The sequence below is a fragment of the Spinacia oleracea genome, chromosome 4 (genome assembly GCF_020520425.1).
Source record: "Spinacia oleracea cultivar Varoflay chromosome 4, BTI_SOV_V1, whole genome shotgun sequence".
Lineage (NCBI taxonomy): Eukaryota > Viridiplantae > Streptophyta > Magnoliopsida > Caryophyllales > Amaranthaceae > Spinacia > Spinacia oleracea.
The window spans coordinates 159,630,257-159,655,370 of NC_079490.1; the positions used below are offsets into that span (position 1 = coordinate 159,630,257).

The 25,114-nt window shown below is 33.1% G+C and overlaps 2 protein-coding genes, 1 long non-coding RNA gene and 1 other non-coding gene across 9 annotated transcripts; 3 read left to right on the plus strand and 1 right to left on the minus strand.

The window, feature by feature from the left end:
• Positions 1-163: 163 nt before the first annotated feature.
• On the plus strand, positions 164-4,514 carry LOC130460066 (uncharacterized). Its single transcript, XR_008919937.1, has 2 exons — positions 164-297; positions 4,268-4,514. It is a non-coding gene; the product is annotated as an uncharacterized lncRNA (long non-coding RNA).
• Positions 4,515-12,926: 8,412 nt separating this feature from the next.
• Positions 12,927-15,872, plus strand: LOC110786223 (uncharacterized). Of its 6 annotated transcripts, none has more exons than XM_021990758.2 (7): positions 12,927-13,466; positions 14,239-14,425; positions 14,509-14,670; positions 14,784-14,912; positions 15,002-15,083; positions 15,226-15,336; positions 15,428-15,872. In XM_021990758.2, the coding sequence occupies exons 1-7, from the start codon at positions 13,388-13,390 to the stop codon at positions 15,671-15,673; spliced, it is 996 nt and encodes a 331-aa protein (XP_021846450.1). In that variant the 5' UTR covers positions 12,927-13,387; the 3' UTR covers positions 15,674-15,872. The 6 variants fall into 6 exon arrangements, with proteins under 6 accessions (XP_021846450.1, XP_056697270.1, XP_056697268.1 ...); XM_056841290.1 differs by having other exon boundaries at positions 12,952-13,466; positions 14,509-14,643; positions 14,784-14,849; XM_056841289.1 differs by having other exon boundaries at positions 12,953-13,466; positions 14,784-14,849.
• A 512-nt stretch (positions 15,873-16,384) lies between these two features.
• TRNAR-CCU (transfer RNA arginine (anticodon CCU)) lies at positions 16,385-16,457 on the minus strand. Its single transcript has one exon. It is a non-coding gene; the product is annotated as a tRNA-Arg (tRNA).
• A 3,704-nt stretch (positions 16,458-20,161) lies between these two features.
• Positions 20,162-25,114, plus strand: LOC110786251 (heterogeneous nuclear ribonucleoprotein 1). Its single transcript, XM_021990784.2, has 5 exons — positions 20,162-20,322; positions 20,420-20,534; positions 20,814-21,058; positions 21,340-22,516; positions 24,427-25,114. The coding sequence occupies exons 3-5, from the start codon at positions 20,837-20,839 to the stop codon at positions 24,438-24,440; spliced, it is 1,413 nt and encodes a 470-aa protein (XP_021846476.1). The 5' UTR covers positions 20,162-20,322; positions 20,420-20,534; positions 20,814-20,836; the 3' UTR covers positions 24,441-25,114.

Consider the following 25,114-nt stretch of genomic DNA (forward strand, 5'->3'; position numbering starts at 1 on the left):
GGTAAATTGATTTCAATTTTTCCCTCAATTGTTTTAATAAGTTCTTGATTTAAAATCCCAAAACCCTAACTAATCGATTCAATGTTCTTTTCCCCCTTGCTTACGCCGCCCGTTCTGGTTGTTGGGTGACTACTAGCTAGCGCCGCCCAATTAGAGTGGGGGATTAGATCTTGCAAGAAAGGCTTCGTCGGAGATTCCAATTTTATGCCCGCCAGGGAACTCGGGGTCGCCTCTCTCTTCGTTTGAGCCGCCGCTACCGCCTTCTTTGCCGCCCTTAACGCCTCCGGCATCCACAGTGTGAGTTTGTTTATCTCGTTTCTTTCTTTTTGGAGTAAAATGTTGGATTTTTAGGTCAAATTTCATCAATTTGGGAATTCTGAAATTTGTTTTTAGTGAAAAATTGATAGTTTGCCAATTGGGTTTTTGATTTACATTGAGAATGATGATTTGGGTTGATTAATTGAAGGGTTTTAGTTTATTGTTTCAGCTATTTTTAATTTATTCTTATTAATTTTGTATTCATGTTTAGTATGCTTGTTGATTGTTGTTTTTGGAAGAATTTGAATGCAAAGTTGTGAGATTTTTGTATTTAGTTTGTTGCATTGTCAACTTAGTTCTCATAGCTCAAGTGATCAACCCAATTACATATGCAAATTCCTGATTACAAACCCCCTTTTTTCTGTCCTGGACTCCCTTTTGAACCTAGATGAATTGTTCCTTTAACGAACCCTATCAAAGGGTAGTTGTTGTATGGAGAATTTTGAAGTGATTTAATTATAGAAGAATTGATGAAGTATTTAGGCTTGGAGCAGTTAAATCCTGGTGTTCTATACCCTTAATTAGGCAAAAGGTTTTGAGTCTTTGAACCTTACCAGTGACAAAAAGTTCAGCAAGGATACCATTCTCATTGTTTGGTCTCCCAGAGTCCTAATTAAAGTGCAACTCTTGAAATTTGAAATTTCGTGAGCTTTCTTCTTGCGTAGTCAAGAAAATTTTATTCTATTTTTCAGTGTCGTGATTAATAAAGTACGGAGTACCTTCTAATTCTACTACCTCAATTTGGGGGGAGGGGAAGAAGTTGAATGTGTTTCTAGCCGGCTATACTTTGCATCTTTTTAGTTTTATGTGTTTCTAGAAATTTAGTTGATTTGAAAAATAAACTCATTAGTGGGGCTGAGTTAAAGTCACTTCGTAGTTCGTACTTTATTAAGAGTTTTGCTTCATTTTTTAGAATTTTCACCTTTTTACATCCGATTTTGCTTGATTTGATTAAAAAAAAGACTAAGATTAATAATGGGGCTTTTTAATACAATTTTGAGTGCTTTAAGTTTGTATTTGGATCTTGGGTTGTGCTTGTAATTGGTTACTACTTCATCTCGTTTCAGCCTATCTGATGTAAGGTTTTCCTCTAAATTTCTCAACTTCTTAATTTTCTGCCAATCTTATTCAACTTTTCGATGTTTTTCTAAATAAAATTCTGGTTTTTTTTTCTTGGATTAGGCATAACAAATCCTATAACTCGACTGCTGATATTCATTAGTAACTAATGCCTGGTATTCACCTAACAGGATATGCTTAGTTAATATGCTAAAATGCTTAATTTTAAACTTATTACATGTTTAATATGCTTAGTTTTAAGTTTCTAAGACTTATTCTAACTACTTATACACATTTAAGGCTTGTTTGGTCGTTATAGGACATATTTAGGCTAAAATGACATTTTCGCTCCAAACTATGAACTAAAGAACCTAAGGACTCATTTTAAACTTACTAAATGTTTTATATGCTTAGTTTTGACTTTCTAGAACTCATTCCAATCCATTTATGCATATTTAAGGCTCATTGTGTCGTTATAGGTCATATTTAGGCTAAAGTGTCATTTTCGCTCCCAACTTTGAACTTAAGAACCTAATGACTCATTTTAAACTTATTATATGATTAATATGCTTAGTTTTAAGTTTCTAAGACTTATTCTAATCTATTTATGCACATTTAATGCTTGTTTGATAGTTATAGGTCATATTTAGGCTAAAATGGGGCATTTTCGCTCCTAACTTTAAAATAAAGAACCTAAGCACTCATTTTAAACTTAATACATGTTTAATATGCATAATTTTAACTTTATAAGACTCGTTCCAATCTATTTATGCACCTTTAAGGCTCATTAGGTCGTAGTAGGTCATATTTAGGCTAAAATGACATTTTCGCTCCCAACTATGAACTAAAGAACCTAAGGACTCATTTTAAACCTACTAAATGTTTTATATTCTAGTTTTAACTTTCTAGGACTCATTCCAATCCATTTATGCCCATTTAAGGCTCATTGTGTCGTTTTAGGTCATATTTAGGCTAAAATGACATTTTCGCTCCCAACTTTGAACTTAAGAACCTAATGACTCATTTTAAACTTATTATATGATAAATATGCTTAGTTTTAAGTTTCTAAGACTTATTCTAATCTATTTATGCACATTTAATGCTTGTTTTATCGTTATAGGTCATATTTAGGATAAAATAAGGCATTTTCGCTCCCAACTTTAAAATAAAGAACCTAAGGACTTATTTTAAACTTATTACATGTTTAATATGCTTAGTTTTAAGTTTCTAAGACTTATTCTAACTACTTATACACATTTAAGGCTTGTTTGGTCGTTATAGGACATATTTAGGCTAAAATGACATTTTCGCTCCCAACTATGAACCAAAGAACCTAAGGACTCATTTTAAACTTACTAAATGTTTTATATGCTTATTTTTAACTTTCTAGGACTCGTTCCAATCCATTTATGCACATTTAAGGCTCATTGTGTCGTTATAGGTCATATTTAGGCTAAAATGACATTTTCGCTCACAACTTTGAACTTAAGAACCTAATGACTCATTTTAAACTTATTATATGATAAATATGCTTAGTTTTAAGTTTCTAAGACTTATTCTAATCTATTTATGCACATTTAATGTTTGTTTTATCGTTATAGGTCATATTTAGGCTAAAATGAGGCATTTGCGCTCCTAACTTTGAACTAAAGAACCTAAGGACTCATTTTAAACTTATTACATGATTAATATGCTTAGTTTTAAGTTTCTAAGACTTATTCTAACTACTTATACACATTTAAGGCTTGTTTGGTCGTTATAGGACATATTTAGGCTAAAATGACATTTTCGCTCCAAACTATGAACTAAAGAACCTAAGGACTCATTTTAAACTTACTAAATGTTTTATATGCTTAGTTTTGACTTTCTAGAACTCATTCCAATCCATTTATGCATATTTAAGGCTCATTGTGTCGTTATAGGTCATATTTAGGATAAAGTGCCATTTTCGCTCCCAACTTTGAACTTAAGAACCTAATGACTCATTTTAAACTTATTATATGATTAATATGCTTAGTTTTAAGTTTCTAAGACTTATTCTTATCTATTTATGCACATTTAATGCTTGTTTGATAGTTATAGGCCATATTTAGGCTAAAATGAGGCATTTTCGCTCCTAACTTTAAAATAAAGAACCTAAGCACTCATTTTAAACTTAATACATGTTTAATATGCATAAGTTAAACTTTATAAGACTCGTTCCAATCTATTTATGCACCTTTAAGGCTCATTAGGTCGTAGTAGGTCATATTTAGGCTAAAATGACATTTTCGCTCCCAACTATGAACTAAAGAACCTAAGGACTCATTTTAAACCTACTAAATGTTTTATATTCTAGTTTTAACTTTCTAGGACTCATTCCAATCCATTTATGCCCATTTAAGGCTCATTGTGTCGTTTTAGGTCATATTTAGGCTAAAATGACATTTTCGCTCCCAACTTTGAACTTAAGAACCTAAGGACTCATTTTTAAATTATTATATGATTAATAAGCTTAGTTTTGAGTTTCTAGGACTTATTCTAATCTACTTATACCCATTTAATGCTTGTTTGATCGTTATAGGTCATATCTAGGCTAAAATAAGGCATTTTCGCTCCCAACTTTAAAATAAAGAACCTAAGGACTCATTTAAAACTTATTACATGTTTAATATGCATAATTTTAACGATCTAAGACTCGTTCCAATCTATTTATGCACCTATAGGCTCATTGGGTCGTTATAGGTCATATTTAGGCTAAAATGACATTTTCGCTCCCAACTTTGAACTAAAGAACCTAAGGACTCATTTTAGACTATTAGGACATTGTCATTAGTTTCTTGAATGTTAAAATGTGATATTTAATTTGTATTTAATCTAATGTTTAATTTAAATTTCTGTTTTTGTAAAGGTCTACACTCCGAGGATTGCGCCTTATGCGAGGAATTTGATGTGGTTCGTGAGCAATGGGCTAAGTTTTTTACCAGCAAGTATTTATTATTGGCTTTAGCGCGCTTGATCGAGTTGGTTTAGTTGTTATAGAATAAATTTTATATTAAAATGTATGTTTATGTTGAAATTGGAACATATATTTAAATGTAATATGTGCACTTTGGTTTTGGGATATATAGTACACAAAACTCCAGTTGTTGTTTTTATATTTGTTATACAGGTTGCGTTATTCTATTATTGTTTTGACAGGTTTCTATATTTGGTGCAAGGCACTCTAGGTATCCCTAAACAAAATTAGAATTTTCCCGCCAAAAGTGCTTTGTTGCAGCGTACATATATATTGTACGCTGCAACAAGGGAAAAAAATTTCGCAAAATTCCAGACTTGTTGCAGCGTACAAATAAATGTACGCTGCAAAAAGTTGAGTCTTTTGCAGCGTACATATATATGTACGCTGCAACAAGTCCAAATTTTGCCAATTTTTTGGCACTTGTTGCAGCGTACATACATATGTACGCTGCAAAAAACCCCTTTTAGCAGCGAACATTGTACGCTGCAACAAGTTCAGACTTGTTGCAGGCCCCCCAGTTGCAGCATACGATGTACGCTGCAACAGGGGTCTAAAAGCCCGCTGCAATAAGGGTTTTTTCTACTAGTGATTCTCCACATCTACATCATTTTCCTCTAGGTCATTATTTACACTTATTCCCATAGGTTCTTCTGTAACTGAATCTCCAACATGACTCCCTACGATTTTACCGTCTCTAAACCCACTTTCTGCCGCTTCAATAATGGTGGTCAGAATTTCTGAATCATATTTCCATCTACCATCCCAAGTCCCATACTTAGCCAAGTTTGGAGTTCCATTATAAGAATGCATGTCTTTAAACTTTTCCTTGAGTTCTAGGTATGGAAATTTGTTAGGTAAGCAATTAATGATAGTGGCTGCTATGATATCCTTTCTCATTAAGATAGGTTGCCCTTGAACTTTAGCATAATATTCACATCCAAACACAATTTTCTTCACGTAAATATCAGGGGTTTCTATATCAAGTTTCTCGAAGTATCCTATGTTGGTATACTTGGAAAGAAACATTTTATTCCTGAAATAAACAATTCAAGGTCTCACTAACGATTTTCCAGCCAAAACATAAACAAGGTTCAATAATCAATAAGTTATGTGGAATTAAACAATTCTTTATGCACATGTAAATGTAACACTTAAACAATTAGCACATGCACATACATAACAATCAATTTCTTATCATTGACTAGCTACTAATGCACATATAATTCTATCTTATATGCCCTTCTTATACTACCCATCTCTCATAAACTAAAGCATTAGAATCATTTATATAACGAAATAAAAGAACGAAAATATAATAAAATTATAACATAGAATAATAACATAAATAAAATATAAAATAAATAAAGTGAAATAAGTTAAGAAAATGCGTAGCGAATAAATTCGAGAATAAAGTTATTAATTCGAAAAGATTTATATTTCCTAATTAACGAATTCTAACTCTTGAAACAACTTAAAAAAAAAATTGAACTCCTTTTTTTTTAAAAAAAAAAAAAATGTATTCATATTATTTTTATGTATTTGTTTGAATAATAAATAATAAGAAAAATAAAAATGTCGAAAGTATCACTTTAACTTGGAAAAATAATTTGATTCCGAACGTAAATAAGGAATATCGTATACTTTCAAACAAGATAAAAGAAAATCGGCCCCCCAAAAAAAAAGTACCAATTTTTGAACACTATAATACGTAGAAGCTCGATTTTTAAGAAATTTATTTTAAATAACTAGATAGTTAGGCGCCTAAAAATTTATTAAAATAAAACCTTAGCTTCTAGATACCACTTTGTAACACCCCGACAATTCTCTCTTTTCTAAAACAACATTTTAATATAAAACGTAGAGAATTATCAAGGCATTATCGCCCGTGTGAAAACGTAACGGCTTATTCAGAATTTTGCAGCGGAAAACATAAAACGAACTTTAGGTTTATAAATAATCGATTATAGGTTTAATCCCAAAAATCTTCCAACGAAAATAAGGAAATATAAATAGTACGACAAGTTTAAAGTCACAATTAACAAACCCAAGTTAACTTAGCAAATCAAAACTAAATACAAGCTCTCTATTCCCGATCCCAATGATGCAACATCTTCAAACCTGCAGATGGACAATGCTTATTGATCCTTAGAGACTGCTCACCAAAGATTGGGTCATCACAGGATCAATAAGGCATAGCCATGATCAACATGCACAAGCAAAAGCACGTAATCAGCAAAGCTGAGTACTACATACTAAATCAATAATAATCCTAACATGATTCTATTAAACGAACAATCCTAACATGGTACTAAATAAAACATAAGCAAGGATAATCAAGATATATTGACTTGAAGACTATATTTGACTGAACTAGACCTTTGTATCATTAACATTATTTAAATTGAAATAGTCAATGGACTGGGTTGTCTACTAGAAACTTCTTCTTCTTCACTAAGGAAGACGAGGTACGGGCGCGACTCCGTAAACCCCAATGACCTGCGATATCGAGGGACTTTTGAATAAAATAGAACCGGTGATCAATCCGGCCCCAGAAAAAGCCATAGGCGACCCATGACCCCAACTCTTGATTATCCGACACTTTAGACGTGCACAGTCTAAAGCTATTGCTACTCATTTTCACTTTACATGACTTAAATTTTAATACTTGGTTATAACTCATCAAACATAAATATTATATTCAACAAGTAAACACAACTTCTTTTATCTTTGAATTAAACCAGTGATCACAACATTCAACCAAGAGCAAATTCCAACTATTTTAATCCTTCCTTTATCCATATTTAAAAACGTTTATTAGGTATAAGGTTCAACTACCAAACAAGGTCCTCGGCCCTTATAAAGTAGTGAAAATCTAAAGAGGAACAACGATCAATAAAGATCTAAACCAATATTAAATAATATAAAGTTCCCCAAAACCAACATGCTTGCATCAATATTCCATGCTAACATGATTCAATTCTTATAAATAAAGTTCTATGCTCAACGCATTAATTCAACGACATTGAACATGAAATTCCAACATAAACAAGTTCATAAATATATTCATCATATTCTCAATACAACACACATCCAAGCACACAGGTATGTACGTACCTTGTGTAAACAAACTGATAGGCCACTTTAACGAATTCAAAAGTCGCCCACAAAGAATTCTCCGCCTAAAGCAATCAAGAAACGTACCCAAATCAATTCCTAATCATTGGCAACCATAACAAAGCATTCTAAATGCATCCTAAACATATTTAGAACATTCCCCAATATAAAAACTTAAACCTTTGATTTTCTAGCATCATAATTATTGAATTAGTGATTGAAATTCGTTGAAAACTCTTTGCAAACATCGTACTTTAAATTTTCAGAAATATAACTAATTTCAAACTACTCCAAAACATGATTAACATTCTTAAAATCATAAAAATAATAGCTTTAATAATGTATAATCATTCTATTATGATTTTAGAATATTAAAACCTTAAAAATCCATGCTTTAATAATTAAATTCCTTATTTCAATTCAATTACATAATCTGAAAATTAAATTTATTATTTAAACATAGTATATAATCTGAAAATATAACTTGATCATAATAACTTATAATTTACATTCAATAAACATGAATTAAATTAATAAAACTTCATTAAAACCCTAACTTAAACATAGTTAATAAATCTGAAAATAATTAAATTAATTTCAACAACATATAATCTGAAATTTCATAACTTAATCATAAAAATCATAAATTTAATTCAAGAAACATAAATTCAAATTAATTAAATTAATTAAAACATTTAAATAACTTAGGATTCAAGAAATAACCAAAAGGAGAAAGAGAGAGGGACTGCCGGCGGCTGGTGCAGGCACGACGACGACTGAGGCGCGGCTGGTGGCGACGTGACTGGGCGGCGCGACTGGTGTTGGTGGTTGCGGGTGGTTGCAAGCAACGAAAGAGGAAGGAGAGAATTGGTGTGTGCAGTGCAGCAGCGGCGCTGCAGGTGGCGGCGCAACGTGGAGGGAACGACGAAGGTGGTTGTGCGACTGGTGGTGGGTACGGTGGCGGGCTGCGGTGGTTGCTATGGTTGCTGCGAGAAACCGAAACAAGTAAGGGCAAGAAAACGAAGGGGAAGGAGAACGAACGAGTGAGAGAATGAGATGTTACCGTGCGGCGACGGAGAGGGACTACGGCGGAGGAACAGGCGGCGGTCGGGCAGGGTGGTTGACGGCGGCCTGAAGCAAGGAGATTGCAAGGTTTTGAGTTGTGTTTTCACGTGAAGTCTAAAGCAAGAAGGAAGGTATCTTGGTTTCACGTGAAAAGGAAAAGAGGAAGGAGGATTATTTTGGGTTTATTGATCTGGGCTTTACCCAATTGGGCCTAGAATTAGGATTTGGGTTTTAGTGTTTGAGTCAAACCGAATAGGATTGTTTTTCCGAATTCAACGTGTTTTCCTAATTCAAATTCTTTTCAACATAAAATTCTAAAATTATTTTTGATTGCCCAAACCGTTAAAATATTTAGAATATATTTAAATAGAATTAAATATATATTAATATATAAATAAAGTTCAAAAAACGTTAAATATTTAGAACGTACTTAAAATAAAATAAATATACGTTAATTATATATTCATTACTAAAATTCATAAATTCTATTTAAATATAAATAATATACGTTAAAATATATGAATAAAATTTATAAATTTACGGGGGATTACATATTAATAATAATAATAATAAATATTATTATTATTAATATTAAATTACTTATATTATTATTTATATTATTATTATTACGTTAAATTGAATTAAACTGAATTAAACTGAACTGAACTTAATGCCCCTGAACTGAACTGAACTGAACTGAACTGAACTGAATGCTCCTGAACTGAACTGAACTGAACTGAATGCTCCTGAACTGAACTGAACTGAACTGAACTGCCAAATAAGTCCTGAAACTGAAATTAAGCCAAAAAGAACAGGGCCTAAGGGTATCAAATAGTAACATACCCTGAGCTCTCATTGGTTGTTTTCACATAAGCAACCCCACATGAGATTAAAATTAAATCTAAGCAACCCCACATGAAATTTAAAATTTTAGACCAATCACAGCCAAGGGTATCATACCCTTTGGGTATATGTAGCCTTTTCGGTTCACTAAATAAAAAGTGGACACATATAAGGGAATATCACTTTAGAAAAATGTACACATATTTAAAAATGGAGAGAGTATCTGCCCTTTATTTTTGTGTTTATCAGAAAGTTTCTCAAGATACTTGTGTAAGTTTTGATTTGACTTCAAAAATATTTACATCTTCAAAATATTCAAATTAGCAAAAGGTCTAGTGTGCTTCCATTGTACTATAATTTCATGTACATTGGATGCTTCACACATGACCGGTGATGGAGGGAGTGTATGTATCAAAGGGTCATGCAAATGTCAATTTGTGACCTCACTGCCTGTACTTTCCAAATTTGTATTGCACGTGACATCAAATTCGGTAAAAGTCTCATTAAGGTGACTTCAAGGATAAAAGTTATCCCTGTGAAGGATAAAAGTGACCTAATTAAGGATAAGAGTGACCTTATTACTCAAGGATAAAAGTTATATTATCCAATGACAAAAGTAACTTATCTTATTCAAGGATAACCACTTAAGGGCAGTGACAGAACCATGATTTTCAAGCAGGGAGAGGCACCAATCAACTAATCTATACTAATATATTAAAAGGCGTTGTGGAAAATGTATATGTACGTGTCACGTAGTACTCTCCTCATGCCACATCATCCACTCACCATGTAGTATGTAATGGCAACCAAAAATCAATACAATGAGGTTCGAACACCAGACCTACAATTTGGATGATAATTCTCATTACCATCTTAACCAACCACCAATTATGGTTTATCTATTCACATTAATTTATAAATAAATGTTCACATGAAATCTAAAACAAATAAATTTTTATGTGACTTTTTAATTTCTATATATGTACTATTTTGAAAAGGAAAAAAAATTAAACATTATGACAACCATGAAGAAAACTGATGTCACAAGTCTCATAAGAATCAACTATAGATTGTCTTACATAGCTGCATATATATCTAATGTAGTGTTTATTAATTTGACGTACTTAGTTCCACGAGAAAATAAATTATACAAATTGTAAGATGATATGGTTGAAAACTTACTTGCCATGATAAATGACTTAGCGTGCATGTGTAGTTGACAAACTTAACGGATATTTTCCATTCTATAGAACACTAGTATTTTGGTCAAATATTGAGTTCAAAAAAAAATCTAAAACATTAGTTATTCAATGTAGCAACCGGGGCATCGACCGGGTCACACACTAGTTAGATAGTAAATAATGTTAAAGAAAACAATATTCTTTGGGAAAAGAAATTTCTTTTAAGTAACATACTAACCCTCTTATTTCTTCCAAAGCTATAACATTATCAAAAGTAATTAAAAAATACAATATTATAAATGGAAATTAGTGTTCATCATGTAGATACCTACAACCACTTACTTCGCATATAACAAATAGGTCGTCAAGACTTAACCTAAAGTTGATGTGTTAAACAAAATCCAAAAATTGATTTTTTTGTAGTTCAATGTTTAGCAACATATTAATATTAATATTGTAGTTGATATAAAATTTCAATTGGTTTATGTGCTAGGTGCACAATGTTCATTGTATATGCCTGGTTTTAATGAATAGTTAGTTCAAATATAAAAAACATGTAGTTCAAATTAATTCAAAAAAGTGTGTTCAAATTCAAATAACATAAAGTAAAATAACCTATAGTTTAAATCCAATTTGGATTAATTGAACAAATAGTTTAAAGATGGGCTCGTTGAGGATGCTAATTGAAATTTATCGAATTTGGATTCATTTTCGGGCACTCATTGTTACCAGGAAGCCAATCAAGCGGCGGATTTCTTGATGACAAAGGAAGCTCTTGTCCTACTATGTCATTATAGTTTTCGTCTTTTGATCATTCCCTTTGCCTTATCATCCGTAAGGATGAGTTATTTTTTCCCTATCAAAGGGGCAAACCTGGTTATATATATAAAGAAAAAAATTATAGTATAAATCCAATAGCAGAATGCTAAAATCCGCCGTAGAATATATACTTAAAACCTTTTGTTTTGCAATTCTACTCTTATTTAATTTTTAATTTTGTCTCAACTCACCTCACCTTAGACTTATGCATTGAACTTCTGTCTTGGTATGAACTTAAACGGTGAAAATTCATACCATGGTGCAAACTCAAAATTCATAAGTCTCAAAATGCATGATTTTATACCATGATACAAGCTCAAAAGGCATAAATTTGTACCATGTTGGTGCAAGCTTAAAATACAAAAAGTCCCTACTTTTTTTTTTTCCTTTTTTTTTTCCAAGTTCAACAACATAACAAATCAAACCCCTTAATGGCATTGGATTTTGCATATTAATTAATCTTACACCTTAACGAAGTCTTATACATTTTGAGCTCTTGCCATGATAATAAGCTTAAAATGCACAAGTCTATACCATTATACAAGCTCAAAATGAATAAGTCTCAATTTTTTGACGGTGGACGAAATTTGGTGGTGGCCAAAAATATGGTGGGAAGGTTGGAGGTGAAGAAGCTAAAAGGGAAGCTAAATGGTGAAAGGGGAAAGTAAATTAGGAGGGGTATATCAGTATATGGGTATACGGTATACCAATGGGATGATTTTAAGTAATATGAAGCGGTGTTTAACAAGCCCCAATCCAATAACATATAATGAAATGTTCCACTTATGTACATACTCTGCAGTACAATGAAATCCTTACCCAGGTTCATTGAATGCAACGACGAGTATTGTGCACCCGGGTGTACAAATCCAAATTGTGCTACCCAATAGTCAATTATTTAAAAAAACCTAAAAAAAATCTAGTACTAGTCGAGCATTACAAGATTTACTCCGTATAACCTACTCCCTCAATTCCTTTTTAATTGTTGTAAACTAACTTTCTCAGTCATTTTGAATTCTCACTTTTGGATTATCGATATAACTTCTCATTAAATTTCACATCATTATTAAAAATAGTGTAGAAATTAAGAAAATATGTTCGGGAAAATGTGAAGTTAGAGTATTTCCAAGAGAAATACATCTCATTTTCTTCCCGGCCGTAAAATAGCTAAGCGGCAATTATTTGGAAAAAAAGGGGATCAACTCCGTACGCCCCCTTTATTCTTTACGAATTCTGTTTTTGGTGTCCCGTTTTAGTCTTTACGTTTGAAATATTTCATTTGATATTGTAACATAAATGCAATATATTCAGTAAAAAAAATCGTGTCAATTGATTATTTTAATCAACCAAATTTATTTAGGCATTAAATCTCTCACATTTTTCCTTTGAAACATTAATTTTTTTTTCTCAATGTTTCAATATCAGAATTTTTCATTATTTAAATAAAAGAAAGAATCTCAACTCCGATTTTATTAAATCACGTGCATGATACATAAGTACAACTTACAAAGAAACGGAGAAAGAGCATACTCGGTAATACGAAGTACGGATTATACGACAGACCTCATTGGAGATTTGGAGCCCATTGTGTTGCGCAAAACCACAGAAGCTACTCCCAAATTCCCAATTCCCAATTCCCAATTCCCAAACAATAAATGCCTAATTCAACTCATTTCATTAATTTCCAAGACTTGCAGAAAAATGGGCTAATTTAGGAATAAGATATTAATCCTTTAACGAACTCTTTTATGCATGAATTACCCATTGGCGGAGTACATCATCAAAATCAAAGCAAGATCAAAAGAGACGGTCTAGATTTCACTTACTATGCAGTCAATATTTTCTACCGCAGTAGTACTTAATTTGACAGAAGAAGTAAAAGCCATTGATCATAAAAGGACAGAAACTTGAAACAAAATCCCAGAAAAAAAGTGAGAGAAATTGAACTATTTGAACCCAGAAGAAAAAAGGGTGAATCTTGTAGCAAATGGGGGAGAAAAGAAAGGATGCAATTTCAACTAGGAATGAAGCGCACAATGATGATGATCATAAATCACCCACTTCAGGTTTTTCTTAATTTTTGTTCATAATTTCTCTTTTGTGTTGCATTTGGTTTTTGCAATTGTTTTTAATTTTAGTAGCAGATTTACTGTTCATGTCATCATGTGTGTGAGATTGATCAATACCGGATATTAACTCGGGCCAACTAGGACACCCTTCTCAATTAGTATAAAATGATTACTTTGAGTATGTAGTGTTTGTTGCAAAACAAGAATTAGCAGAGTATTTCTGCAGAATGTTCGTCTAATTTGCATAACATTGATCAGAATTGTTATACTAATTGTTTTGCATGATTGTTTTTAGAAATGGGGTTGCAATTAAATCTTTTGTAATCTGATTTTGAGATGCAAAGTGCAGGAAATTTGTCTCCTTTCTTTGCAAATTACTTGAAATTAGCAACTTTTTTGAAAATGAGGATTCAATTGCTATCCACTGGCTTATTGTTATTTTCTAAGCCAATTTCAACTTTCAAGGTCATTTTTCTTACCAGAACGATGCGTTTAAAGTGATCACCTTGTTTGGCATTCAATTTTGGTTCTAACCTTTGATCATCAGATACACTTTCCAAGTCACATACTCTGAGTAATACTTGGTTAAATCAAGTGACTTGATGAAGATAATACTTTATCACTCAGCTCTTTTAATTTATGTCTTATCCTTTGTTATGAGAGATTAGGAGAATGTGACAACAACTAATCTTGAATGGAGGGAGTATATTTTATGCAACATACATGCCTAGTCCTTGACCGGAATTGATTAAACGTGTATTGTTGGCAGAATTCCATGATGATGATGATGATGATGTTGTGACATATTGTTGTGATGTGACTGATATAATGGGGGCGATGATAAAAAAGGAGGTGATGGTAATGAAGAATAGGCTTGGAGGGACCATAATACCGTGTCCTAAGCGTTCAAAGCTCGCTGCAAAGATGAGTAGTGGTACATTTGATGAAAACATGGAGTAAGTTATGAACAACAGGATCACCGGCCTATATAGTCTTCAGACTCTTGACTGATCTTTATGCATGATTCCTGAATTTGTAGGACTATTTGGAGGAGTTTCTCTCAAGACAAAAGGGCTGTATTTACTCACTTGGAAAGCTTTTATTTCAACTCCTACATAAACCGACCAACTCGTGCTTTGGAACTGATAAGAAAGAAGGAAATCTTCTCCAAGAAGTATGTTTTGGTTCCTATTGTTTGCTGGTATGTTTTTCAAGAGTTCATATTCCTTTTCTTATCAGCTAATTTTGCCAAATTTGTAATGCAAGTTTACCTATAAGCTCATTTTTTGTTTTTTGATGTTGTCCTTGCTACAGGGATCACTGGAGACTAGTAATTTTCTGCCACTTTGGTGAGCCTGCACACTCAAAAACCAGAACAAGGTGCATCTTGTTGCTCGATTCTGCTAAGATGTGTGCAAATGTTATTGTTCCTGATTTGAGAAAGTATGGTCTCATCCTGTTTTTATTATTGCTTGTTTGAAGAGTCTTATTTGATGAAAATGGATTCGTAATATATACATGTTGAATTGCAGGTTTGTCTTCGATATATTTACAGCTGAGGGTCGACCTGAGAGCAAAGATGTCATATTCAAAATTCCTCTAAAGGTGGCTAAGGTAGATGTTCATTAAGATGTTATATATTCAGACTGATTCACATGGATTTTACAATTCCATTACTTAGCTTAGCTTGTTCATCATCAGACATTTGTATCATTACATCTTAAACTAGTACGAATTATGTACAACCTTTGTTCAGGTTCCTCAGCAGACAAACGATGTTGACTGTGGCAGATTTGTTCTTTACTTCATTAAACGGTTTATGGATGTTGCTCCGGAGAACTTTAGCCTTTCAAATTACCCTTATTTTGTATGATCAGATCTCTCTCTTTTTTCTTGCTCACTATCTGATTGCCATAACACGGGTTGACATCTCTGATTTCTTTCGTTTATGGTTGCAGCTGACATCTGACTGGTTCAAGCCTGAGGAATTCAATAAATTTTGTGACAAACTTGATGAGGAAACACCCAGACTTGAACAAGGAGTTGAAAAGGTAATTCCAAGAAGATATTCACAAAGGATGAAATACACAGGGGCTTCTGCAAAACAACCTTCTCGAAACTCTTTTCCACAACAAGTAATTTTAATAGATGATTCTGATTCTGATTCTGATTCTGAGACATCCCCTGGATCGGACGTTATCTGATAGTACATCTAGTAGCATTTCTTGCAGGCTGGTAAAGTGAAAGTATTCAGATGCAAAGTATGAATAAGTTATTTTGGTAGATGGTTTCTAGGCATCCTTTGGCTCAAATGTATTCTGATACATTATTGTTGTATATAATTACCATTAAGATGCAAATGTATCAATGTTTAAGAAAACCAGTGAACTTTTTTTCTTCTTATTTGGTCTCGATTTTTTCGTTGTACTCTCATTTAGGTTCTGTTTGGTTTGGTGTAAAACGTTTTCATTGTAAAATGATTTACCAATGAACATATTTTCCAAGAGAAAATATAATTCCAGACTAGTTTTTCTTTGTTTGGTCCTTTAAGATGGGAGAAAATTGTGAAGATTGAGGAGAAGAAAGGAGAGGGAGATAAGGAAGGAGGAAAAATGGTTTCCCTCCCTTTCAAATGGAAAAGGTTTTTACACTTTAAGGGAGGTAAGGAGAAAAATTGTTTTCCATCCACTGCTCAACCAAACGACGTAAAATGATAGAAAATAGGAAAATCATTTTCCATGAAAACGTTTTACACTCTATCAAACGGAGCATTAAGATTTTGTATAATGTAGACATGTTACGAATACTATAATGAAATTCAAATGCATGCACATTTTAGGTTGATTCAAAGTTTTGCAATCTGTAACAAAGATATGTTGATTTATGACAAGAATTGGGGAAAAAAAAAAGTTAATCGCGTCAGGTAGGGGTCGAACCTACGACCTTCTGCTTAGGAAACAGACGCTCTATCCACTGAGCTACAGACGCTATTTTTATTTACAATTGTTTTAAGCACTATTTATATCTATTTAAATTGGGATCTTTATACGATAGAAATAAACAAGAAACAGAAAGGGGAAAAAACAAGGCAACAAATATCTTGAAATGCAATAAGTTTTCCTCAACTCATTTACTATTTTACTCCCAGAGTCCCAGTCTTAAACTTTGAAAGAGGGTCTTAGGCTATAATCTATTCGATTTATTTTGACTTATTTTTAAGTTCAATTAAGTTTCGATAATATAACTTCAGAAAAAATAAGTTCTTTTTAGACATTTTCACACACAAATAAGTTCATTTCAGATTAAATAAGTTTTTTCAGATAAAATAAGTTCGAATAAATTCAGATATAAGTTCGGATAAATTCAGATATAAGTTCAGTTAAAATAAGTCAAATAGAACGGAATCTTACATTGGAAAAAAAAAAGCTAAATAAAGATTGGAGATAACTCAGATAAACACGTACAAAGTACATTATTTTGCGGGTTAATAATATTATTCAAAGTATATAATATTGAAAGTAATTTTCAATTGATTTTTGACGCACTAGAAATACACGAGGACCTTAATTTTACATCACAATAAACAAGGCTTCATGTAAGTCAAAGGACAAAATTCAACAACATTTTTAATAAAAAAACAATCGAATGTTAATCAATAGGACTATAGTCTATAGGAGGGCAGGATAATTCATTGAATTGATACGAAGGTTTTTTTGTGTGGTAACCCTTTTGATGTAAAAAATATATCTTGTTTCGAGATAAGAAAATGATAAAGGTCGCAACCTGCGATCTTTAAACCGTGTCACAATGATGACATATCATGCTTATGTGTCGTGATTTAAATTGGAAACTATCATCACCCTTCGAGATATACCTTATTGAAGGATTTTTTTTTCATTATCAGTTTTTCTCATTAAAAATATGTGTCTTGTGTCGATTATTGTTTACTTTACCATAGCAAAATGGTTACGATAATTGATTTGAATAAACTCGAAATGAATCCTATTTAATATTACCTAACTGGAACAATCCGAATGTTACAATTCTAATCCTAGCTAGATAAACCTGACCGTAAATAAAATAAAATGGAACTTGTCTAGTATACATACTCATGGATAAAAAAAGTTGAAGGAACAACATTGTTGTAATTGACTTTGAAATGGAGTATAACTAGATTATATCTCGTACAAGCACGGATATTTAAAATTATTATTTGATTTTTTTAAAATAAAATGTTTAACGGGTATATTTCTTTTCATAAAGAAAATGCACAATTAATAAATTTTAAATATACTAATTTAATCAGTTAATATGCAATTTTGGTCCCATTACGTATTAACATATTTATATGTTTAACTAGTTAGTGGCCCGGTGATATCCCAAAGTGTTGCATATAGTTTAAGTTTCTTTTATTCATTTCAAATTCACTTATAAATTTTTGTACATATGCATTTAAAGAATAATATGAAGTTCATATATATGCAGTTGAAAAATAAAATTGATAATCAACAATCGATATGCTAAATTTTTGAGTAATTTACATTATTTGCGTAAAACTTTATTTGATTAGCTAAAGGAAAGCGAATCATTTTTTTTCCGATTCTTTTCTCTATTAATTTTTATGTTTTATCTAAATATTTTTTTAGAAAAGATATACTACGTATAATTTTATTAATAAATGAATAAACTGAAGGAAATGAAGGAATTTTATCATAAATTGTTATTCAATTACATAAATTTGAGCATTAAAGTTTTATACATTGATAAGAATGGTTTTTCTCCTTTTTAATAGTTTTAGAGTCATAAGTTGTATTGTTGGAGTGATGGATAATACTTTATGTTAACATACAAGATGTTATGAGTTCGAGGATGAATGTCAACACTTTTTTGTGAGGATCCAATAACCAATAATGTATGTGTATGATATGGCGCGACGCCATGTCACTTGCTAAGTCACCGCGACACATGGAGAGATGACATGGATTGCCTTGGAGTTTTAATATATGTATAGATATAGATATGCTAACTCTATTTGATATATTTGACTAAAATATTACCAAAATTATTTTAAGTAAATTATTTTACGTGGTATCTATTAATTGTCATATTCTATATTTCAATATTTTTTCCATACATAAACAGTTAAATGAATAGAAAATAAAATAGAAATAAAGTTGATATATTTTTGGCGAAAAAATTTTGCACCAGGAAGTGACGTGTGTCACGCCTGGTGTCTGTTTTAGTATAGATGTGATATATGTTTTTAAAAGTTGAAACCCTTGTTATTTGTTTGCAACTACTAATCTATAGTATGGTTGTTTTATTGTTGTATGTTGTGGTTGTTTAACTTAGTAATATGCTTAGGGGCTGGTTGTTTTCCTGGTGTTTATGTTGGTTCATATGCTTCCTTGGTGTGGATGCGAGTGGGCTTCTTGTTTGAAGTGTATCAGTTTACAAAGGGTTTAGGTGAAGTAATTTTGGGTTCAAGCCCTAGGAATAGGGTGGTCAAGGGAAGAGATCATGATGCCCGACCCTTCCCCAATGTGTGGTGTCTTAGTTTTGGGGAAGTTGTTGTCATGGGTGTTGTCAAAGATGACAACGGTAACCTTGTTAGTGGCTTTGATGAGGTTTGTGGGGGTCTCTTTTATGTAGGTCTTCCATTTCTAGGTGCGGGACTATGTTGGGGGGAAGTTTGGTTTTCACGGGATTTGGGTGTTTGTTCTGATTTGGTTAATCGGAGGTTATTGGGACTGACCGTTAAGTCTCAGTTTAGGTTTGCGATGAGTTTCATTCTCATTGCATTCAAAATTTCATATATGAGTGTTGCTCCCCATTTTTTGGGGATTCATAGTATGCTACTCGGATTATGTCTTTTCCCATTTAAAGGGAGGTTTCGAGGTTTGTTGCCCCGTGACGTTACTTTCCTTGTGTGTCTTGTATTATGTTCCGAGTGCCACAAGTTATTAGAGGACCATCTCAGTTGTTTTCACCCAAGCTTCACCCTTTGTGAAAAGGGAAAATGGGAAAGCATGTGTATTGTAAGTTTTGGCAAGCACAATTCAAAGTAGTGCTACCTGCAACATGAGTCTAACTGCCAAGGGCCAACACGGAGAACGATTACTTTAAATTTATCATTTCAAGTTTTTGATGTTAGAGGCTTAGAGCAGTGCTCATGTTGTTAATGTAGTTCATGTAAAGGTCTGTAAAGGCCTTGTAGTTTTGTAAGACTATTTCTCTTATGTATGGTTAAAGCCTATGTCAAATAAATAAAAAAGTTTGAGTTTGATTTTCCCTTTAAACCAAATATTTTCTATTTAATTCCGCAGTTGCAAGGTAAATTGTTACATTCTTACATTATATACCTGAGAACATGATATGCATGATGTTTTTTTGTTAAGGTTCTTTACATTATACTTTTTTTATTGATAGAAAATTCTTTATATTATAATTCATGATGTTTTAAAGTACACATGTTTATTTATTACGAATACTTTATAAATGAAAATGAAATACAGAGTATGTTCTGTGTTTTAAATTGTCTACATTTTTTCATTTGGAAGTTAAAACTATTTATCTGTTCCAAATTTTAAAATATGTCATACTTATCATACTCGCGTGTAAAATATCTAAATTGCGCTGTAACTTGTAAGACTATAGTTTATTTCCCCAATCCTTTTTTAAAAATTTAATAAAAAAGAGGGGGTGGAATAAACCAAAGAAATATAGAAAAAGGGGAAGAGAAAAAGAGAGAAAGAAAGAGCCTTGTAGAGGATGACCTCATCCTCTCTTCTCCTTCTTCCTTATCATTCCTCTTCTTAGATCTTAGTTTTCGCATCTGGGTTCCTTTCAATCGGTCTGTTTTCTCTCTCTAATTCTCTCATTTCCCATTTTTCTCAAATTCAATTCTGGGTTTTGTTTGTTTAGTTTCTGTTTGTTTTTTATTGATTCAGGAATCCAAGATTGATTTATACACGATCCGATGTCCCTGGATTGAATTGGCAATATCCCATTTTTTGATTGATCAGAATTCTATACTGGGTTCTGCTCATTTCCCATAAAAAAGAGGTAAACTTTTTTCAAAAATTTAATTTCTTTTCCTGTTGATTTAGTTCATTTCTGCATTAAAACTCATGGAATTGGTCATTTCCTGAGTTGGGCATTTGAATTTTGATGATTTTGATCTATTTATAGTGAATTCAGCTGCATAATTTTGACTTTTTGCTAGAATTTTGATGTTTCCATTTTCTGATTGCTAAATTTTGTTCATTTTAGAGTTTGTAGTAATGATTGGAATGAAAGGAAACCCTTTCTGAGGTTTATGATGTTGTTGTGATTGAATTGCAGAAAAAAAACAAGCAAAAAATAAAATGGAATCAGATCTTGGTAAGCTTTTCATTGGTGGGATCTCATGGGACACGGATGAGAGTAGGCTTAAGGAGTATTTTGGACAATATGGAGAAGTAGTTGAGGCTGTGATCATGAGGGATCGGATTACTGGTCGTGCCCGTGGCTTTGGTTTTATTGTCTTTGCTGATCCTGCTGTGGCGGAGAGAGTTGTGATGGACAAGCATATGATCGATGGCCGAACAGTGAGTAGATTGACTGTCATTGTTGATGTTCTACATACCTTGATAATGTAACTTGAGATTGTGCATTAGCTCTTAAGTTCATTCCATTATGTTATGCATATTAGTACATTATTACTTGCTATAGCTATACCCTTGTTAAGTTACATCGATGTATTGATGAGTCAGTTTGCGACCTTCATAGCTTGAATATCAGTTCTGTACAGCCTTGCTAACTCCATGTTTAAATTGACCTTGACATGATTTCTGATGAATTTTGTTTCACTTTGACCATTTTGGCTTAGGTCGAAGCAAAGAAAGCAGTCCCAAGGGATGATCAGCAAATTCTGAGCAGAAACAATAATATGATCCAAGGATCTCCTGGTCCTGGACGTACCAAAAAGATATTTGTAGGAGGTTTAGCTTCAACAGTTACAGAGAGTGACTTCAAGACGTACTTTGATCAGTTTGGTATCATTACAGATGTTGTGGTTATGTATGATCACAACACCCAAAGGCCAAGAGGTTTTGGTTTCATTACTTATGACTCAGAAGAGGCTGTCGATAGGGTATTGCATAGAACTTTCCATGAACTTAATGGAAAAATGGTTGAGGTTAAGCGGGCAGTACCAAAAGAGATGTCTCCAGGCCCCAGTCGCAGCCCCGTAGTAGGATATAATTATGGCATGAGTAGGGCAAGCAACTTCATTAATAACTATGCTCAAGGTTACAATCTTAACTCTATTGCAGGATACGGTAGACTTAATCCACTTGTTACAGGTCGGGCTGGGCTTCCTCCGTTTGGTAATCCTGGATATGGAATGGGAGTGAATATGGAACCAGGATTGAGTTCTAGCTATGGTGCCAACTCTAATTTCAACAACAGCCAGGGTTATGGTCGTGTTTTGGGACCTTATTATAGTGGTAACTCAAACAGGTATAATACTCCTATTGGGTATAATGTGGGTAATACAAGAGGTGAATCTTTGGTTAACTCAACAGCGAGAAATGTCTGGGGAAATGGGTCTTTTAGCAATCCTACAAATCCCCCCAGTCCTGGTGCTTTTCTGGGATCTGGAAGTGGAAACTTTGGGGTTTCATTCGGAAATAGTGGAACCAACTGGGGTACATCTCCTACCACATCCCAAGGTGGAGCTAATGGTTCTGGATATAGTAGTGGGAATCTTGGGTATGGTTTTGGTGATAGTTATGGGTTAGGAGGTTATGGAAGAACTCATAACACTGATGCTGCTCCACCGTCTACATTTGCTGCATCAACAGGTGGTTTTGATTCATCTTATGGCGACCTATACCGTGGTGGTTCAGGGTATGGTGATTCAACATGGCGTTCTAGTTCTCCCGAGCTTGATGGATCTGGTTCATTTGGCTTTGGTCTAGGCAATGCAGCTGCAGATATTGCTTCTAGAACTCCTGAGGGTCTAATTGGAAACTATAGTGCATCAAATAGACAAGCAAATAGAGGTAATTTTTTTTTTTATTAATTCCCTTTCATTTCTTAACTTTTACAATTTATTCTTGTACCTTATACGATAGTGGAATTATGAAAGCTTAGGTTTAGGTTATCTATCGAACTTTTGTAAGCTGCCTGTAAAGATGCTAGAAATGCAGAGGATTGTAGGGTATTGATATCACGTTGCCAAGTATGATGTATCCAAATTGTTGCTATCTGTTGCTTTAAAGCTGGTTACCAGTTTGTTCTGTACAAACCTCAAATCTCATACCTTTATATTTTAGTGCACCTTGGTGGATTATCTGAAAGATTGAAACTGATCTTTCACTCATAGCTATCTGTCACACACAAAACTTGACCAGCTTTCGAGATGAAGTGTCTTATTTGGACACATTTTAAGCTTATATTCTGTTCTGTTCTTTTTGTTCCAAGAAACACATAGCTGTTTATCATAGATAACCTTTCCCTCTATCAAGTAAAAGGGAATTAGGGGAACACATTTATTCTATTTATAATTTGTCCTTTTTTTGTGTCCAAGAATATATTTCTGCTACTTTGCTGTAAACTTAAGTTTCTCGTGGCATCTTCTGTCTAGGCTTTCCCTTGAAGTAAAGTAGTAAACATTACTTAGAATGTTGCATTTGTTTAGATTGTTGTGGGCTATATGACTTGATTTAGAAGTACTTAGCCTCAACAAGTCAACAGTTAAGGACTTAAGGTGATATTCTCCTTTTCCTCTACTTGGTTTCTTTTTTTCCTTGTCAGGGTTGACTGAAATGGCGAGAAATATGTTTAGTCCTCTTTTGTTTTCCTAGCTTCAGCGTAAGATAGCAGCGTAAAGCTGAGCATTTTTTACTAGTCATTTAAGTGGAGTGTATTATCCATATCATCAAGATTTCTTCCTTTTCAGGCAGAAGTTAGGACATTTCCCGAAAGGTTTGGTTTATCCGGATAACTCTGTTACCCTCTTCGGTTAGGAATGTCACCCCTGTGCCAGAGGAGACTAGTCCTCATGGTATTCTCCTAGCTTGGATTTGTTGAAAGTTATGCTCAAAATTATGCATTACTTGTCCTTAATTTTAGGAACATGATTAGTTATGAATATTATTAGTGGGCAGTAATGTGTTAGTGGGTTATTCCACATTCTAGCAATTTAGTATGTTTGTAAGCCTATAAAAGGTTTGCAACAGGATTGGCTGTGGCACCTTTATGACATTTTCGTTTCAATGGAAAAATTACGTGGCGGTGGTGGTGTTTTGTTCCGTACCGTAGAAGTATCATGATTGTTTGAGAAGGATTTTTGAGGCTAATAACATAAAGTTCTCACCTCTTTGAATGTAGGAGTTAGGGCAGACCTCATTTGTCTCACTTGGGTTGTTTATGTGAGCTTGTATTGGTTTATGACTCTTGCAGTGTCCTACCCAACACAAACTAGAACTTTTCATTTTCTGGTATCTGTTTGCTATAATGCAAGTATTAGAATTTCTGCTGTGCTAATTATTGCTCGTGACTTGTTGGGGGACCTCACTCTTTTGCGGAGTAATTGTTAACAAGTTTTGGTTTGACTTTCGTGAATTATTGGATGTTAGACCTTTAAAAAACTTGACAAATGTTGGTTTCTTAACTTGGGAGTTTGCTCTTGACAATGTGAAATTCTGCCTTCTTTCAAAGTTATAGATGTGATAGATATTTACAATGCCCTTTAGCTTCATCAATGCTCGAAGAATTGCCTCTCTTGATAAGCCAGTGCTATTTTTGTATTTCGAGAAGTTGTTGAACTTGTTTGTGATTGACAGGATTATATTTTGATATTGTGACAGTTGCTCTGATGTTGCTAAGTTGATCCTTTTGTGGCTGGATTTAGACATGCATTATTAAACATAAATCTTATGCTTTACTTGTTTTTAAAACTTTTTCTCAGGTATTGCTGCATAGAAAACGTCATTTGAACAGCAGATGATAATTGCTAGAAATATCCAGAAAGTCCAGCTAAACAAGTGATAAGATTGTGAGTTATACATTCCCTCGTTTATATATCTTGGCATATATGGAAATTCAGCACACGGTTAATAACAGGGATTTCGTCTCCTTATACAAATTCAGTTAAGGGCAGTTAAGATGGTCTTTTTTCGGATAAGGTTTGAGACTTTGAACTTTTTTTCCCTTCTTTTTCTTCCCTTCGAAGTTAGGTTCTTGGTATTTGGTTGAGCTGTAAAATCAGATGCGGGATATACTCATAACGTTCATTCGAGATAGTTTATCAGTGCACTAAAAATGAGAGAGCGAGTGATAGTATATCAGATATAGATCAGTGTTTTTTGTTTTTGTTTTTTTTACCCTTTTAACATGTTGTAACGACCAATCTAGTCGAATTTCATGTACTCATTACGTAAATTTACTTTGGTATTTTGTCCTCAGTTTGTATGCAGTGAGGCTTTCTTTTGATTTTATAGTGTGAAACAATAGAGGGATACCCATCTCGGATTCCCATTAAATAAGTTTACTGAATACTCAGAAATTCATTTGTGTTTGAAGATATGTTGTTGAAACTTGAAACTTGAAACATTTTGAAAATTTTCAGTTATGGATGAATTGAAGGTTTTGATCTC